General features: G+C 45.8%; 1 protein-coding gene across 1 annotated transcript in view; it reads right to left on the reverse strand.

The window, feature by feature from the left end:
* Positions 1-1,321: 1,321 nt before the first annotated feature.
* Positions 1,322-18,791, reverse strand: part of LOC144179651 (gamma-aminobutyric acid receptor subunit beta-3-like) — a 36,064-nt gene continuing 18,594 nt past the window's right edge. The window contains exons 5-9 of the mRNA XM_077708087.1: positions 18,426-18,508; positions 17,120-17,254; positions 11,279-11,539; positions 5,391-5,560; positions 1,322-2,896 (exon numbers count right to left, since the gene is read on the reverse strand). Coding sequence (XP_077564213.1) covers positions 2,543-2,896; positions 5,391-5,560; positions 11,279-11,539; positions 17,120-17,254; positions 18,426-18,508 — 1,003 coding nt within the window. The 3' untranslated portion in view covers positions 1,322-2,542. The remainder of the gene's footprint in view (positions 2,897-5,390; positions 5,561-11,278; positions 11,540-17,119; positions 17,255-18,425; positions 18,509-18,791) is intronic.

Genomic DNA, 18,791 nt, shown 5'->3' on the forward strand with positions numbered 1-18,791 from the left:
GCATGCCAATCCAATAGCCTCTCGCTTGTAAAATGCTGAACCAGAGAAAAATCGTGGCTTTTTAATACAAAAAACGCAGTGGCATTGAGTGTACTGAACGTTTTTATGTTGCTTTTGTAAAACCGTATGTTGAACTTTTATAAGGGCATTTAAATTTACTCGAGTGCCAAATTTGCAAACTTCAACTGCAAGAGGGACTCTATTTTATTTAAAAAATGATAAGGCTTACACCCGGAGGCTAAATCTTGGCTATGAAAGCAAGCCGTAATGGAGGCTCCGCGCTACGTGTGAACACCTGGGGTTCTTCAACGTTGTTTAGAGTCAAAACTCGGCCGTTTTAAGTGCACAGCACTTTAGGGGCTCGCCTTGTCGTCGTAGCTCGCTCGCCACACGGCGTTCTGTCGTCGCGGCCCCCCACAGAGGCTTCGAAAGCCAAGCGGAGTATATACTAATAAGCGTTCTAAACTCGTAAACCGCTGGCGCTAGTCAGACATCCTCCCGCTGCTTAGCCCCCCAAAAACTGCAGGTACATTTAAGGCAAAATAAGCGTAATTAAGCGGCAGCGCCTTCGTTAATTGATTTAGTAACGTTCGTTGGGCTGTTTTTTAGGATAGTAAGCGAAAAAAAATGGCCGTGCAACGCCGGAAAGCACAAAAGCAACAGAACTCCCGCTTTCGCAGTTCCAGGCAGGGGGCACGCGAGCACTGCGAAGGCGGAAAATTTTAATTGCTTTGGGGGGTAGCAGTGAACAGATAACGGCGCAACAGCCCATTGTGACGAACCAGTGCTCTGTAATTCCGACAGCTTTCACGTGGAGTGGAAGGGCATTTGTTTTTTTGCTTTTTACCTCCATATGAAAAGAGGGCGCCGCGGCCGAAGTCGAACCCGCGTCCTTGGGCTCAACTGCACATCGCCTTAGCCATTGAGTCCCCGCGATGAGAAGAGAGCGTCGTAGGTTGCGTTTGAATGCGTGCTTCTTCACCTCTCAAAAACCTGTCACTTTTCGCAGCTTGTGGCTCCGCAGAGAAATATGTAAGAATTTCATTGCTTTATGTACTCACCTTGGACATTTCCTTGTATTTTATTGTATTGCTACTCTGGTACCTTAGCCCCAGCTACAAATAAATGGCTCATTATTTTTTTGTAGTAAGTTGCTCATGCAAAAATCCGCACTAAGCAACTCTCAAACAAATATCCCGCGATTAAAAAGAAGGGATGCCCTTTGGCGTACTTTCACACGTGCAAAACTACGATACCATGTGTACACAATAAAATGCCTGAACGTTGCTACCAAAGCATCAAAACATGAATAATATTTCAGTCAACAGGCAAATTTTATTTGGCACCTCTTGTGCTCTTGATACAAAGCAGTGATACAAATGTGTCAAAGACTTAGAGAGTGGCATGAATTGCATAGAACCATCATTCACACAAACAAACACGACTTATTTACACACAAAGACATAGAAATGAGTTGATATGTCTAACTATAAATGCTTACTGGAAAACAATCGCTCCATCCAGCATTGTGTTCGGAGTCCAAAAAAACTTTGATACACTTTACGGCAACGTTTCCTACAGATAAGGCAATACGAATGGCCGGAAGTTAGAGAAGTGAGGCATGCTGACAAACCTGTGTAGCTGCTTGCTCTGACAGCGCTCTTGGAACTATGACATGTAGGAGAAAATGTGCCTTAGAGTACATAAGGCGCATTGCACATAGCACGTATACCTGAGATTCTAACGCTGGTACGCGGATACTTCTCTTGAGCTACGGGCCAGCTCCCATATTTTTTTTCTTGTTTGCTTCTGAACAACGGTGAACAAGATTTTGCGCCTGGTAGCGCCATACAAGTCATTCAATGGTCACTTACTCGTACATGCAAAACTGGTACAAAACAACTCCAAAAAATAGAACAGGACTTCTTATATTTTATTTGGACTCTGCGCGGACGTTATCACCACGCTGTCATGTTTGCCAAGGGCGTAACGAATGTATGACTGTTCGAAACGTCTTCGCATGTTCAGGACATTACTTATGATAATGCGAAAGCTCCCGCAAAAAAAAACCATTTAGACTGCCAGTTATTGTTAAGAACCATGTCACAAATGGCAACCCACGACGCATAACGGAGCTAACGGCCTTGCAAGTACAAAATGCCAACCGAAAGGTTGCAGTCATAGTAGCCATCGTTGCACAGTGCGGAAACGGTGAAATTATCTCGCAATGCACAAACAGGCTCATCGCAAAAACACAACATACAATGGTTGTTGGTCGCCGGTGTAATGGAGGCGCCACACCAGTTCATTCCTTCTTCGACTTTTCTCGTCAACATCTCTAAGGTATCAAACGAGTTTACTTCTCTCGTATAAACACCATTCACTTCACACAGAAGGTGCTCAGTTGTTCCAAGAGCCACCTTTTGTCATAGGTGTAAACTCTGTAGTGATGGTCAACTCCGGTCCGTCGCATCACAAGGGATTGGCAGCGCAAAAAACGTTGCCACTACGGAGAGACAGAACACCTTCGTCGCGCCTCCGCTCACGAGGACGTTAGCACTGCCCAGTAGATGGCGTTGAAGACGATAAATGCCAGGGGGAAGATGTACCGGCAGTGCCTATCAATGCCGTTGGCGATGTCACGTGGTGTCAGAGGTGTGATTAGTGTGCAAACGAATGGCTCGTCGCCCCTGAACGACCGCACAGACATAGGAGAATGGGGTGGTGAATCCGGCAGGTCTGCAAGCTGGTGTGGCTCCAGGTCATTCAAAGTCAGCACAGCTGGTCCACCCACTCTTTTCATGCCGTTGTTGTTCCTCTTGTACTTGCTTATTTGCACGGCGCACTGGCCTTTGGCGCCCTGACCAGGGAAGACTGTGGCTGGCTGTTGTCCTTGCTGCGAAAGTAAAATAAAATAGCGAGGTTAGGTTGTAGCGCTTTAGTTGTGGCCCTTTAGTTGTGGCGCTTAAGTTGTGGCCCTTGTCGTCTCTCAGGATAGTGATGCGCCTCACGGCTGTGACGCCCTGATCCTTCAAGAGCGCAAGGAGATCCGCATCCGTTTCGTTCAACATATCTGGCTCAGAGATCACACCCTGGGAGCTGTTGATGCGCCAGTGGGGTGTGACCCTGATGTCCAGATTTGCACTGGTGTGCACTCAAAAATTGTTTGTTATGACGCAGATTTGCGTAGTCTTCGGTTGATTCTAAGTTGCAAGCGCATGCTTATCGTAGCAATCAAAATTTGCACTGTAAGCCCCGACTTATCGCAATACATTTGCATTGTTTGTAACCGGCTTAGGACGTACAGCAGAGCGTACAATATAGCGCATAGGAGTTACGTTTGTCTGGAAAAAAGGGAAAGGTGCCTCTTCGCATTGAAAGATGCACCGTTTGGCTACACTTGTCCACAAATCCGCAGTAACGTCTAGATGAGCATGTACTGCACGATCCGAATTTAGATCAATGCTAGGTATGCGGGGTGTTCTTAAAATGAGTGAACATTGGTATGTTTTCACGTACTGAGTGGTCCTTTATTATGGCCTTCCAAAGATCATCATTCATGGGTGAAATTTTCTAGGTCTCGTAGATACGGCAACCCGTCAGATTATATAAGATTAGGTTAGAACTTTGCTACGCCCCGATTCCACTTATAAAATATTGTGTAACTTCTCACAGTGATTCATTTTGTTGATAAGAAACAGCGGAGTTAGTTTACACCAAATTAGTTTCTCACAGAGTTTTGTAAACCCGAGGGTGCGATCGCGGTTTTACAGGCTCATGATTCCCATCGCGGTGTTACCTATATTTAATCAGTACAGTCGAACCTCGTTATAACGAAGTAGTATTGGAACGGTAATTAAGTTCATTATATCCGCTATTCCTTGTAACAGTGGAGCTAAAAATTCATTCAGACCAATCGGTAATCTGGATCCCGCAAAGATCCACGATACAAAAATGGATTATTTTAATCTGGGGACCTTCTAGAAACAAGGTAACCCTTATGTTTCTCCGCGTAAAATTTCAAGCTCAATGAACCACGACATGAAACAAAAAAATACAAAACAACATAGTTAATTTGAGAAAACAAGCCGGCGTTCCTATTTTTTCGAGGAGGAATGTGGTCTTTGTCTGGTGGCTATTCACAGCCTGAGAAGGATAAAGTTTTCCACACTGTCCACGAACACAGGGGCCTTTTCTACTTCTGCAGTTTCGGGCGCCGGGAGTTTTCTCCAAGTAGCTTCTCAGCCTACTGGTCAAATATTTCTTCGTTATATCCAATGGTGCGCGCGGCTCTTACAGTTTCTCTTTCTTTATAAAAGAATCTTAGGTATTTGACATGAAGCGTAACCAAACAAAATCGGTGTTTTGCTATAATTTGCCGACAATTTGCTATATCAGTGTTCGTTATAACGTGGTTCAACTGTACTACACTGCACGAGAAATGCTTCTACGAGGACATGAATATTGCGCGCCCTAACAATACATACTTGGCGGTCCTCTTTACTGCACTTAATGCGTGATTAACGGTAAGTAACTGAAAAATAGGAAGCGTATGTGTAGGATAATGTCCGTAAGCACTAGTTAGATCACCTAAATGAATTATAATTAGATCATGGGCAAAGTTGCTGGATAAAGTTGGACTGAGTACCTGTGCATTGGCCTTCGACATACAAACTTGTGTTAGTCACATGCCCTGAGGCCCACGTGAATAATTTGAGCGCGCCAACAAGCAAGTCAGCAATTAGGAGAGTAGCGAAGGACGTTTTCCCCAAATACAATCTCTGTTTTGCGAAACCAGCTCGGACAAGTGCCGGATCGTACTAGCCGAGAGAATAACAAAAAGACGCAACGCAAAAATAAAAGAGGTAGAACTGGGGAATGCGTTGCGGGGTTCGATTTAGAAGCGTAGGTTATAGGCAGGTACTTAGGACTAAATCAGTAATTTGTGCATTACAATTACAACCGCAGAAATCAGGGACAAGAAAAGTACGTTCCCGCCGAATGTTGATATCTGACTGCATGGCGATGCCAGCGCGGGAAATTCTTGGGTCATAGTAACTGATAAAAGAAAAAAAGGGACATGGAAGGAGAATCAAAACAAATATATTGATTACTCCCGGACGTAATGAAAACACGTCCGGGAATGGAAGATTATTACTTTCACGCTCATAAATTCAGAATCACTACTCGGGGGCCCGTAATATTTTATGCTTTCAATGTATTTTTCAACCAACACACGTGCTACCACACACGAGAGGAGACACTTCTGTGCACACACATATATTTTAATTTAGTAATAGTATTAACGCCTTGATATCTTTAGATTTATATCTGATTGTTCGAACTTACTCCCACCGCTTCTTGAGGCTTCTGTGCCACCGTTTACTAACCTCGAGTGCATTGAGGACGTTGACGTAGGCGTTCCCGTTCATGGAACTTCCTACGGAAGCCAGTGAAGCCTGGCTGTCGATGCGCCGAATGCCGCCTTGCCGCCTCCTGTTGTCCTTGTGGTATATGTAGTTTACCATGGCGTACTCCAGCAGGATGAAGAACACGAACGCTGTTCACGTAGAGAGAAAATAAATAGCGAAGGCCAAATGTGGTATATCGGTGAGCAGGGGGTAAAACGTTTAACAGGTGCAATTTTGCGACTGACGTACCTATAACACACATTTTATTTACGATGAGAACTCCTAAGTATCAAATCCTTTGTTTTGGCCTGTGCTGCAAAGGAGCACTACAGACACATTTCTGTTTAAATTAAACAGTGCTCGCATAGTTATTGCCAAGGTTGTGATGTGGCCGGCAGCAATTAGGCAGTTTCGGAATTACATTGCCTTCACTGGGGACATCAACTACTGAACCTATATATTTAAAAAAGAAGATGTCCTTTTGTCTTTCTGATAGTGGCCTCGCAGCCATGCAATCAATGCAACCCATTCTCACTGACATCTGCGATTGAAGGTAGATCACGCCAATTCAGCGTGATATCCTTTACCATGCCGACCCATCAGCGCCGTTCTAACAGTGAAGTTTCCCTTGATGGGGTAGCAGAGGCGCTGGTCATGAAACATCACTCGTCCACCCTACGGTGGTCCACGTGCATAACCTACAGCCTAACCAAAAATTGGCCGCGTATCTGCTTACTTCGTTGCAGATGTCGCTGAAAGAGGATAATCGTCTGGCGCCCTTTCCAAGTAAATGCCTATCTTTTGTGTCCCGTTCATGTCTAATGCTGTAACTCTCCCGTCTTACTCCTCCGAAGATAAACACGCTAGAGATGTGCGCAAGTCCATTTAAATATACCGCGTTCGACTACTCCACGGCAAGAGCCTTTGTGCCAGCGCTGCCGGGCGGTGGAGACGCGCGTGAATCGAGGCACGCTAGTACATGCACGTTCCACCCGCCGTCTGTTGGAACTTTTTGTTACTGTTGCTTGTTACTGTTGCTGTTTGACCTCTTAGAATGCCGCCACAGGTTCCGCGCGCCACCGATTTTGTATTTTGTTGCCGTATTGGTGATTCAATCAAGCATGTATGTATTTATAATAAAAGAACACTGCAAATATTACTTATGTATTAATGTGTTGCCTCAGATATGCATAACGTTTTGTTCTGGCTGAACAATGTTGACAAGTATGAACTGGAATAGGATATTTAGAAATGGCTGTGGCTATGTAAGTGTTACGTTCAACCTCTGCATTAGCTTTGGCCGAGGGGCTCAATCGAGGGACAGACGGGAATACGCACAGATCAAAATATTCGCGTTCAAGTAGCCCAAGAAAGATCCACTGAGAGAGCAGGAACGTAGAATTCACGGGATATCGCAATTTAAGGAGTTATATGTCCAACCTGTCTGGCGCATTCACCAGTCCAACAACCTTTGTCTCACCGCCATTGCGGTCATTGTTGGTTGACCTATCCCGTTATGCTTCAATAGTTTCAGGTATACAACTCACAAGTGCGAAGCTGTTTCCAATACATCTAATAACGAGGACATACACGGTCCACTCCTAAAATCAGCACACAGCTGACTAACCCCTCCAAGAAAGTCTCCACTTCAATGGGGACACAGCAATACTTGCCAATAAGAGCTTACATGCAGCCGCACCCGATAAGTCTAAACGTTCTCTGTTAATCGTAACAAGTGTACGCTAAAAAAATATGCTGTACTTAGTACTACATACATTGATTGATTGATTGATTGATTGAGGGGTTTAACGCGCCGACGCAACGCAGGCGATGAGGCGCGCCGTAGTGGAGGGCTCCAGATTAATTTTGACCACCTGGGGATCTTTATCGTGCGCCGAAATCTCGTACACACGGGCGTTTTTGCTTTTCGCCTCCATCAGAAAAGCGACGGCCGCGGCCGGGAATCGAACCCGCGACCTCGTGCTCAGCAGCGCAACGCCTTAGCCACTGAGCCACCGCGGCGGGTAGTACTACATACACATGGCTAGAAGGGACATGGGGAACGCAGTAATTCCACCTGAACAAGTTGTTCTTGTGAACACGAAGAGAAAGAGAAGAAAATTTCTGCGAGAAAATGAATTGTTCAACCTCAAACGTATCAACCAGAACTCAGCTTGGGGCAGTTACCATATATTTCCAAAAACTTTTTATCACAAATTTGAGTTTGTGAATCTTTTAACTGGGAAAATGGGACCAATTTCCTTTACGGCATGGATGAGACACTTGCTTTACGACAGGCCAAAGTGAACAAACGAAGCACGCCTTAGACCGACCATCCAGCAGCAAAAAGAAATTGTCTGAAGATGCTACATGTTATCTGCCTGACTTGTCAATCTCCCGACCTAATGACTGCTGTCACATCTAATTTGCAGCTTATTTTTTCATCCTTTCCTTGCAAATGTGTTGTAAACTGGCCACCAACCTCTTTTAATTGCGGAGAGCTTAGGCTCTGCCGTCTGCGAGGAATTGTCCCAGCACAGGCAAAGCCTCTTCATAGAAGAGAGCGGATCTTATCGGTCCGCTAATAATGCAGGCTGTTGCCTTCGGCTTCGGTCACCTCAGGGCAATGTCAACCTGTCCTTCGCTCTACTGATTTGTGTGGGTCTTCACGTCGTTTGTTTCTATGCGTTGCTTAGGTGGACATCATTTCTTTCCACATGTTTACTCCTCAATTTGCGTAGCGTTTAAACAACTATTGCGAAAGCTTGAACTCACAAAGTAACCTAGGTAATTTTCTGGCGGAATTATTCCCGTTACATGCCTTTGACCAACCTAATGCCAGGAGACGGTAACACTGCTCGCTATTTTACCGACTTTAAAAAGCGCCGGAAAAACGGTAATGTCCGTGCTAAGTACGCTACCTTACGTCATTCATGCAGAAATGAAATGTGCATTATGTAGAATGAGAGCAGTAATGTAGACACTGGCAATAATTATTAGAGTGAAAGCCTTATGTTTAAATGAAAGGCGAATTTGAGTGATCGCAGCATCGATACGAAACGTACAAAACACTAATGAAGACAGGAAATGAAATAAAACCGGCCCGCAATCCATAAGAGATAAATAATGAATACCAGAGTTATTACCGCTTGATTAGTGACTGGTAGATATTATTAACAAGATGGATTAGGGTTACTTACATCAGATTAAAACGAATTAAGGTGACTAAGTAGGATTAGGAACGAATATGATGGAGCAGGTTAGATTAAGAAGACAAATTGAAATTAAAGGGGATAGGGTGGAACAAGATAAAGACAGGCGGAATTAAAGACGGTAAATTAGTGTGGCCGCTGTGTCGACATGTGGAAGTGAATGTAAGTAGGTACGTGTCACAATATACCCCAAGCTGTCGGCTTTAAAGCACGCAAGAAGGCTTAAGGGCCCCGAGAAATGTTTTGTGGGAGATAGTTAAACGGCTTATTCGACAAAGAATCCGACATTGGCTTCGCCGTCAGCGGCGACGGAGGGGTCTCCCCCACGCTTGCTGACTCCCAATTGGTAGCTATGCATCTCGGGGCTCCATAGCGCGTGCCTCACAAGTCAAAAACCACAAGAATGGAGCCCGTTCCGCCATTTACGAAGCGCTTTGGCATGCGCATACCCGCGTGGAAAAGCGGCAAGTATAACGGTGGTAGCCCGCACCTATCTCGACAACAACCGTGATTAGACCAATTTGGGTTCAGCACCCGTCTCACCCACCTTCGCATTTCATCCCGTTCTGGGGCGGTATTATCGTGTTTGTCCGTTTCGAAAACGTCCGTTTTGCGTCCGTTTTATTGTGACGTACTTCCATTTGTAGGCAGGATTTGGGTTGACTTTTGCGCGACTTTTCTTGTAAACACATTTCAAACAACTGAACATATTTTAAACTACCTTTTCTGTGTTTATTGTTCCGCCAGTGAACGAACAACTACACGACGAAAAATCATCTGCTCCAAATCGTCTGCTCCGAGAAGCTGCGACTCATAGCTCCGCCGTACTTGCATGGTGTCACGTGCGGTTGGTCGCTTTTAGCCAATGAGGGCTTGCTCAAAACGGACAGTTTTGAAACGGACACAGTTTTGAAACGGACACGAAACGGACAAAACACGAGAATACCGCCACTGCCCTCTTTTCACAACAAGCGTAGGGGACACCAGTCAGCCAAGGTGTTCAGAGCGCCCAGAGGGTTCTACAGCGTCTAATTGGACAATATGCTCTCGCATTTCCAACTATGAAGAGCGTAGGTGCCCGTGGAGTTCAGTAGCGAAGCTGTTTTTGGCTTCTTGTAGCCAAAGCGCGAGGCAGACACAGGACGAGAGAAGAGATGGGACGAAGACGAGCGCTAACTTCCAACAAAGTATATTTCGAGAAGCAAACGAATATATACCCCGAGCCAAAACATTGAAAAAATACACAGAATCATCTAGAGTTAACACACTTGCATTGCGCGAACATTTTATAGCCTCAGGGATTGCAACTCTATCACAAAGCGCGAGGGAGGGGGTGCTGACACATTCCGGCCCCACTCTACAAATCTTTTCCGCTTGAATGATTTCACGCGGTAGCCTGCTTTTGGTTTTCCCTATCACAAATGTTTTTTTGAAAATCCGGCTTACAACCCTTTAAAACACACGTGCTGCAGTGCTGTGCGAGGAAACCATCGCGACCATTTATTACATTGCGTGCGTGTTCGCGGAGCCTATCATTTAAACAGCGACCGGTCTGTCCTACATATTGCTTACCACATAACAGAGGGATCTGGAACACCCCATTTTCTGCACACGAAACGAGGGGATTTTGGTGCTTCTTGGAACATCCTCGGTTTACTTTTGCGTCTGAAGATTTCATCTTTAATACGGTGGCCAATTTTTTCGGCGCTGAAAAGACTACTTTTACACTAGCACGCGCTCCGATCTTTTTTAGGTTGTGCGATACGCCATGAATATACGGAACCACAGCGAATCACCAAATAAATTTCACACGAAACTTCAATCAAAGCTGATGCTGTTGTGCGAAGTTGTTCACTTTGTTCGTAATTTGTGCATCTAGTCGTCATGCGAGCTGCTGTCCACTTCAGTTTGCGAGGGGAAGCGAGGACAAGATACAGGATGTATATTTAGCTTGTTGGCAACACCTGTGCGTCTACGAGGAAGAGTACGACGAGAGTGATTGGGATTGTTTGTGCACCCTTACGGTCGCCGTTCTCACAGTGAACGACGGGGCGGCGACAGCAATTAAGATAAAAGGGCACTGACAACCGGCGCGGTAAAAGCGCACGCGCGTGTACACAAGTTGTAGAGCGCCAGCATGGAAGGGGTAGAGGCCAGGGCACTCAGGTACTGCATCACATTTCGCGCTTCCGATCCAGGTCACGGCTCTTGTATTTTTGGTCAGGCGTCAAATTAAGCAGTGGCGACTAACCATTCACTATATAGTGCATCTTTGTGACGTCACAAAATCTTTTGTGCGCTATTGGCTGCCGCCGTCCAAAGGCACCACCAAGAAACTTGACTGTGCGATTTTAACGGTTCCTTCTGATCGCACCAGTTGAATCGTACCGCACAGTTAGAACAGCGATATGTCAGTTGGAGCGTTTCACCTATTGCGCTACTGATTACGTTATGTTGCGGCAAATTTGAGATTTATAATATTAAGTCGTACTCTGAATTTTCCTACGTCTGCAACGACTTTCGTGGCTGAAATTAAGCTGAGTGAGTTCCCGTATTCTATGTCGTTCACAATAAGCGCGGTTGCTTTTTTGCCAGCATGGCCCTCATCATTCGTCTTCATCGGTGCCACTTCATCAAGACGTGGAGTTCACTTACTGGTGCACGCGAGGTACCAGACGTCCAGGGCGTGCACGTAGGGCACCTTGGGCAGCTTCTCCCGAATGGACTTGCCGCCCGTGACGAGGGTGAGGAACGCCGTCATGGCCATGGTGACTCGCGCCGGGGCCGCGGGAATGTCAATCCACAGGGAGAACCAGGAGGTGATGACGAACGTCGCGCCGGGGATGTAGATCTCGAGCAGGAAGGGGCCGAAGTCACGTTTTAGGCTGAACTCGCACTTGATCATCGAGAAGTCCCCTGCGCCGAGAAATGTATATAAGGAAATACGGGTGTCAAGCTTTGCTGCACTGGACCTAGAGGAATAATCGAAATGAAGAAGACACATCACAACGCAGGAAGAGGCAGAAGGAAGACGAGGACATTCGGAAGCCAGGTTCTTCAGTTGCAAAGGACTTATTGTAACGCCAATACAGTTAACATTTATTGCTTGTGTCCTTGTACTCCATTCTTGAACAACAGATGTCTTTGTACACCACCTACAACACAACAAAGGGCAACTCCCGTTTTGCTGTCATGTTTTGTGCTAAGCCCTCCTACGACTTTGGGAGCTACCTTACCGACTCACGCCCCCGTTTTCTATAAGGTTCAAATGGCAAATAGCATCCACACAAGCTGGCCATGAGTAATAGGAAAGGTTGAAAGGAAATGCGGGTTATTGCCTTTGTGTCTGTACGCGAAGCTCTCAGTGGACGTGACCGCCGCATCTTTTCAATCTCACTTGGTGTTATCATTCTTTACACTGTGTCTATGATTATGCTTTCTTGTGTGTATTTGTAACACCGAGACAGATAATACTTTCTGAGTTTAGGGTTGCTTACGAAGCATTACATATGCGCAGTACGTAGTAAAACAATCTGGGGAAATTAAGATTCACGAAATGTTTGCCAACAACACCTCTAGGGCAGCACTGCGGCTCTTTGGAATACTGTTCCACAGTGGTCAATGGTCACGCGATAAGATACAGGGAACCTTGGAACTTTCTTGATTTCCGCATTACGGTAATGGCAATTCCCGTTGAAGAATTCAACGAGCAGAGAAATATTTCTACTTATAAAAAGAGCATTACAACATTTCGATTTTTGAGGGAAAGGAAGCTGCTTGGAGAGAAATGAAGGCGCACAGGAGCTTTACTGACACTGACATCCGGTAATGGCTGTAAGTAATCTTACAGCCATTAAACCCTTTTGTTTGATACTCACAAAAGGCAGCTTTCTTGCAATTTCAAACGCCAAAAGACGCTTCTTCAGGTAGATGCCATTTTAGTACATTTCATACGGTAAGGCTAGAATGCCAAAAAAATTTCACCATCTTCCCGTAGGGGAACCCTGAGCAGTATTCGAAGCAGCCATGGGGTCGACTCAAGTTCCCATTAGTTTTCAGTTCGATCGCGGCGTTGCGGAAGGAGAATGAGGGGAGTGGAGCGCGTGCGCGCGTCATTTATACCGCGGATCTATAGTGGCGCCCCCAGGGGAGTATGCAGCGGCTACCGTCGCGTCTCTAACCCTAAGCTAAGCTGTTTCGCATTATCGCGCGCGAAGCCGCAGGTGTTGCCAGTAGTTGCGCAATCCCGGAGAGAAGACGAAAAGAGGAATGCCTTGCATACTACTCAGGTTTCCCCTACGGGAAGATGACGACGGTGGTTGAACGTGAAGCTATCTCGTGTGATGGATTCTTTGGTTGTCCAATCCCTAGGGGCATCCTGCCACAATCATCATCAGCAGTGCCTGGCCACGCATACGCAGTGGGGGTGTGGATGCCGCACAACGGCGCCCACACAACGGCGGAGGGAACAGGCTCGACCCAAGCTGCTTCGCATCTAATCATATTGGTCTTGTAAACTATGAAGCCACACCCGAGCAATCAGGTGTACCGTTGTAAACGGTCACGTAAAAGCCTGGAATACTGGAGGGTGACTAAAACGTCAACAAAATATCCTGAGCATAGTTTTGTTGTGCCTCCAATATAAAAATAGCTGCCGCGGTGTAAATGAACTCACCAGTTGTGGAAAACACAAGGCGACCATTTGATGCGAATTGGTTGCAGTTGCACACGCACGCATAGTTTCGCTAATTCGGGTCACAAAACAATCCAAGTTGAATGTTTCTTTTTAATGTATAGCATGTGCGCAATGGACTCAACATAAGACCTTCTTCAGGATCTATTCTAGGGTTTTTATCCTTGCTTCGCACCGCTACTCCTCAAGGCGAACTTCAACGTGCTACTTTCTTCTTTCGGACTGCCCCTTCTCGCCTTGTCCTCCGCTCTGGCTTCGTTCTGCCCCTATCCCCATTTCTTCGTATCAGTGCTCCTATAATCGCGGAGGCCATGCACATTCGTAACTTAATTAGGCAGAAAACGGGCGGCAAGCCCCGCGCCACACCTCTGTATTGCTTGTCAATTCCTTAGGCACAGCGCTTGCTGACACGACCTGGCCTCTTTATCTGTTAAAATGCAGTTAGCCGCTCTAGGCGCTCGTGTCGTACTATAGTCCCTCCTCTCGCATACCTTCACTCTTGACCAAGAGATGCCCCCAGGCTGCAGTGCTATTAAGGTTCAGACGCTCTTTGGCCTTTAGACAAGCGAACATATTTATTTTTGGAGAGACAACCACGCTCGTTCTATATGACACGCGCCTTGCAGCAAGGACATTGTCAGCACATGGTGATGGTGGTTGTGCCGGAGAAATGGCTCTGACCCACTCAGGGGCACTGACCAGGGAAAATGTGCTTATTGAGAGAAACTATACCAGGTTTTTGAAAAATTAAAATAACATTTATGTATAGTAAACAAATTGCAAGAAAAGCAGGAAGGAAGCACAACGGAAAGAGAATGTGGTTCAGTGGAAGCAGTGAGCAAAAGCGCGCGTACGTTTGAAAGGAGAATCCAGCAGGGCCACATGGCAGTTAGCACAGGAGACGACATGATTCCAGAACGAATGAGTGCACCGCACAGCCAAGATTCCCGTGAGATAATCCTTGTACCTTCGGGAACGATAAAATTAGTGGAGCAGAGAGAGGAACGCTAAACGAGTGCATGTTCCTTCAAAGTACCTCTGTCTTAAAAGGTGAACCGCTGGCAGGAGAGGAAAAAAATGTTCGATCGTTTTTGGTTTGTTGCAGAATGCACATGGAGGATAGGGGGCCACGTTACAGTTTTGTAAGTAATATTTTACATCTGGTGTGCGAAAGCGAAAAATAGGGAGGGTTATGCACCGCGCAGCGAATTACACTTTGACATGTTCCATCACCATCTACGACTCCTCTGTAACCAGGGGATTGCTATTTATTTTGTGACATATAGTAACCTGCCGCGTCTCCTTTTAGTAGATTGATCTCCATCGCAAGCCCTGTCAAAATTCCTCTTCTAAGAAGGACCATTGGGTCCTCGTCGGCACAAACATTGAAGACTCGTGCTCGGGCTGGTTCGCGCGTGTTTACGTATGCTAGTGCCTCCATCTTGTGTGGGTAAATTGGTGGAGCGCATGATACTCCGACGTCTACAACCCTACTTAGAAGCTGAGGATCTCATCCCAAATACAATTTGCGGCTTCAGAAAACATCTGTGCACGCAAGATATCCTTCTTCTTAGAAGCTGAGGATCTCATCCCAAATACAATTTGCGGCTTCAGAAAACATCTGTGCACGAAGATATCCTTCTTCGCATGAAGGAAGAAATTTTATATCAGCCTCCCAAAATTCACCTCGTGCAATTCTTGCATTGGACTTAAAGGGAGCCTTCGATAACGACTCTCATTCTTCCATCCCCTTCCGTCTCAACAAAACAGGCTGCGGCTTGCGTACTTACTCCTACATTGCCGTTTTTCTCACCCACAGACAGGCGATCCTAAAAGCGGGCGATGTGAAATCTCGATGTGAAATCCCTAGGAGATCGAGGCAGTCCTCAAGGTTCGGTTCTTTCACCTTTGCTTCTTAATATCGCTCTCCTAGACCTCCCTCGTCAGCCTAACGCCATTCCCCGTGTTCATCACGCACTGTATGCGGATGATATTACCATTTGGACTGACACGGGTTCTTTAGGTGAAGTTAAAGATACCCCTCAAAAAGCCACTGACGCTATAAAACAGTACAATATGTCTCATCAATTGGCCTTCGGTGTTCCCTCAAAAGTCTGACCTCATCATTGTACGGAAAAGCCCTCCTGCATTCAATAAAGAATCAGTTCAAACTACCCTTGATGATCAGCTTATATATCCCAGACCTTCACTCAAGATATTTGGTGTTACAATCCAGGTCATTACACGGAACGATCAGACAGTATTCAAGCTCACCACAGTATTTACTCAAGTCACCCACATGCTTCACCGAATCTCCAATAGACATCGCGGCATGAAGCAGGAAGACCTTATCCGCCTTATCCGCGCCTTCCTGATATCACGGGGCATCTATATCGCCCCTACCTAACTCTCAGCAAAAGTGACTCGGAAGCCATTGATCGCCTCATCCGCAAAGCTATAAACAAAGTGCTCAATCTTCCTATGCCCACTGCGACAACTAAACTGCTACAATTATGCACTCACAACTCGGTCACGGAACTGATCGAAGGGAATCTTTCCAGTCAACGTCTGTGCCTAACTCAAACACCAACAGGACTGGCACTTTTACAGGACCTCAAAATGTCATTTCCTCAGACCATGCACAGAAAACCTCTTCCTATAATTTGCGTCAATCCATTCGTGTCCACCCTCTTCCCAAAAATATGCATCCCATTTTGCACTACGGTCGTCGACACGCCCGTAGCCAAGCCCAACAACAAATCTACAGAAGCAATCCTAATGTTTTGTACACAGATGTCAGCCCTTACTCCAATCCGTCTCATCACTTAGCCATAGCAACCACTAAAGACAAGATCATCACCTGCGCCCCAATCATGACCACATCTATCTGAGCCGCGGAAGAATTTGCTGTGGCCCTTGCCATCACTCAAACACTCGGAACGATTCTAATTACAGACTGTCAAGCCGTCTGTCGCAGCTTTTTATCAGGTTACGTGGCCTCAACTACGTGGAACCTCCTGGCTCAACACGCCCCCAACAGGAAGATCGACATTGTGTGGACCCCGGGACACTCCTCACTAACGGGAAATAAGTTTGCCCACAGACGAGCCTGCTAACTCTCGTCCGAGGCCACTGAGGAAACACTAAGTCTCGTTCCCCTGCCTACATTTCAAGACATCACCCCACATTACCGCACATCAAGACAACATTTTCCCCCTCCTTACCCGCAGCTTACTAAAACAAAAGTAATACTCCGGAAGCTTCAAACATCTTTCTTCACCCAACTTGTGTACACGGGTGTATCCCACCCAATACCCTGCCACATGTAACTTCTGCCTAGCTAACCTAGCTAATACATATGATCTTGGGGTGTGCACACAACCCTGCCCTCCCACCTTCACCCACTTCCCTTCCCCTTCCTGAGCTGTCGGAGAATCTGGCGACCAGCGCCGGCTTGGATACACAGCAACTCCTGGTGTCCAGGGCTGAGACAGCAAGGTCGCCCCATGGTCTCCTGGACTGGGGAATCACTCCCACATCACCAGGCTCACAATAAATTTTTTACTCCTGCTCCTCCATCCTATGTCACCATATTGCATGTTCTTGACACTTGCCTCAAAACGGCATCAACTCAAACAGTTCTCCCCCTTTGAAGTTCTCTCCACAGCAGTAAAGACGACAGCCCTTGTAGTGAATTCTTGGGTAAAGCCGTTCTGAGCGCGTGCGAGTTGACAGGTGAGAGTGAACTGTTATGCCGACGCCGGAGTGATGGGCTAGTCCCGTTATAGAATTAGTTAGCTCACCTATTTTTCCTTCGGTGATTGTGTGACTACTGCAATTGAAGTCCAGCATCTGGAAGCCGGTGACAGCAAAATTCTTGAACTCCAGTGATTCTTCCGTATCCCAGTTTAGAACCATGTTGTTCGTCGACAATGTACCTGTCGAAGAAATTGAAGAATCTTTGCTGCAGCGAAAAATCTATTAAAACTGAAAATAGAATGTACTCATTTAATACGGTGGTATCGAAGCAAGCGTTTGACATTGCAAAATTAAAGTGACAATTTTTGGTAGGGTGGCGTTCGTAACCTCAGACCGCGTTTAAAATCACAGACAATACAATAAACACTATCTCATTCATTAATTCGTCAAAATATATTTGTGCACTTTCGGACGAATGCCTCTACCGACATTGTAGGTCTCAGTCGATTGCTTCATCAGGGAGGGCACATCTCGTTCTCGCTAGGGTATGTCATTTTTGTCACAGCCGCATTTCTAGAGGGTTGAAGCGATCTAATTTAGCCGCTGCTAACAGATAATCACATTTACAATGGACCCGCCAGATATCGCTAACATATATGAGAATTTATTTTCAAAATAAAGAAATCGAAAGTATTTTTCGGTAAACATGCCAAAAATTACCCTTTACATTGAGTAACCAAATGCTAGATAGGACTATTACAACCCTGGGCACGTTATTAGGCTGATCAAAACCACGAGAAAGGAATTAAACGTAAAAGTAGTATGGTCTGCGCTGCCTTCCGCCACTAACTAATGTAATGAACAATAGGCTACCTCCTTCTGCAAATAAACATTTACAACCAACGCGCACTTCTGCTGATGACATACGAAGCACGAACTGGGTGGCTTACTAACATGTGTTAAAAGAAAACTGGCGACGGCGTAACAAGCTATGGAAGGAAGAATGCTGCGTGACCTCCATGGATAGAAAATGAAACATCTCGGGATCCAAGGGGGCAGACATCGCAGCTGGAGATAGGAAAACAATTCGTGCTCGAATGGGCACATAACGCGGATAACGGATAGCTGGGCAAAAATGGTGACGGATTTGCTACCAAGGTACCAAGGGATAGAAATGAGAAGTTCGGTAGTATTACGCAATGGAAGTAGCAAACCAGAGAATTTCACGTCAAAGAAGAAATTCGAACAGTAAAGATAAAAGCACGCGGAATTTTATGCAGGAGGCCCTCATCCCACAGGAGACGGAAATAACATAACCGTACAAACAAACACGCAGACACTGTCCAAGCAAATTTATATATTACTGCGTCTGGGTCCACGTGGAGCCCAGAGAGACAAATCATCACTCACTGCTTTGAATCTTCAGGCTGCACCTTTGCTTGTCCAGCGGGTACTTGTGGAACTCCATTTCACAGGTTAACTTCGGGTTCAACCTTTAAAATAGAAGAACATAATTATGTTTGGAAATATACTAGGTTCTCACCAGGGTATACTTCCGTTTCGACATCAAACATGGAATGAATTTCAAATAGATTTCTATGTGTGCTGTTTTTGTTGATACATCGCAATAATGCGAGATCACTAGCCACATATAATGAGAAAAAGTAAATCTCCACAATTCGTTCTTTGACTGTTTACTTGATTCTGGGCTGGTTTTCCCCCTACAGTGGTGTTTTTAAGCACAACAAAACTGACATTGAGTTGTTGCTTAAGTTG

The sequence above is a fragment of the Haemaphysalis longicornis genome, unplaced genomic scaffold, assembly GCF_048455015.1.
Source record: "Haemaphysalis longicornis isolate Haplotype H1 unplaced genomic scaffold, Haemaphysalis longicornis Haplotype H1 scaffold_4, whole genome shotgun sequence".
NCBI classification, from domain to species: Eukaryota; Metazoa; Arthropoda; class Arachnida; order Ixodida; family Ixodidae; genus Haemaphysalis; species Haemaphysalis longicornis.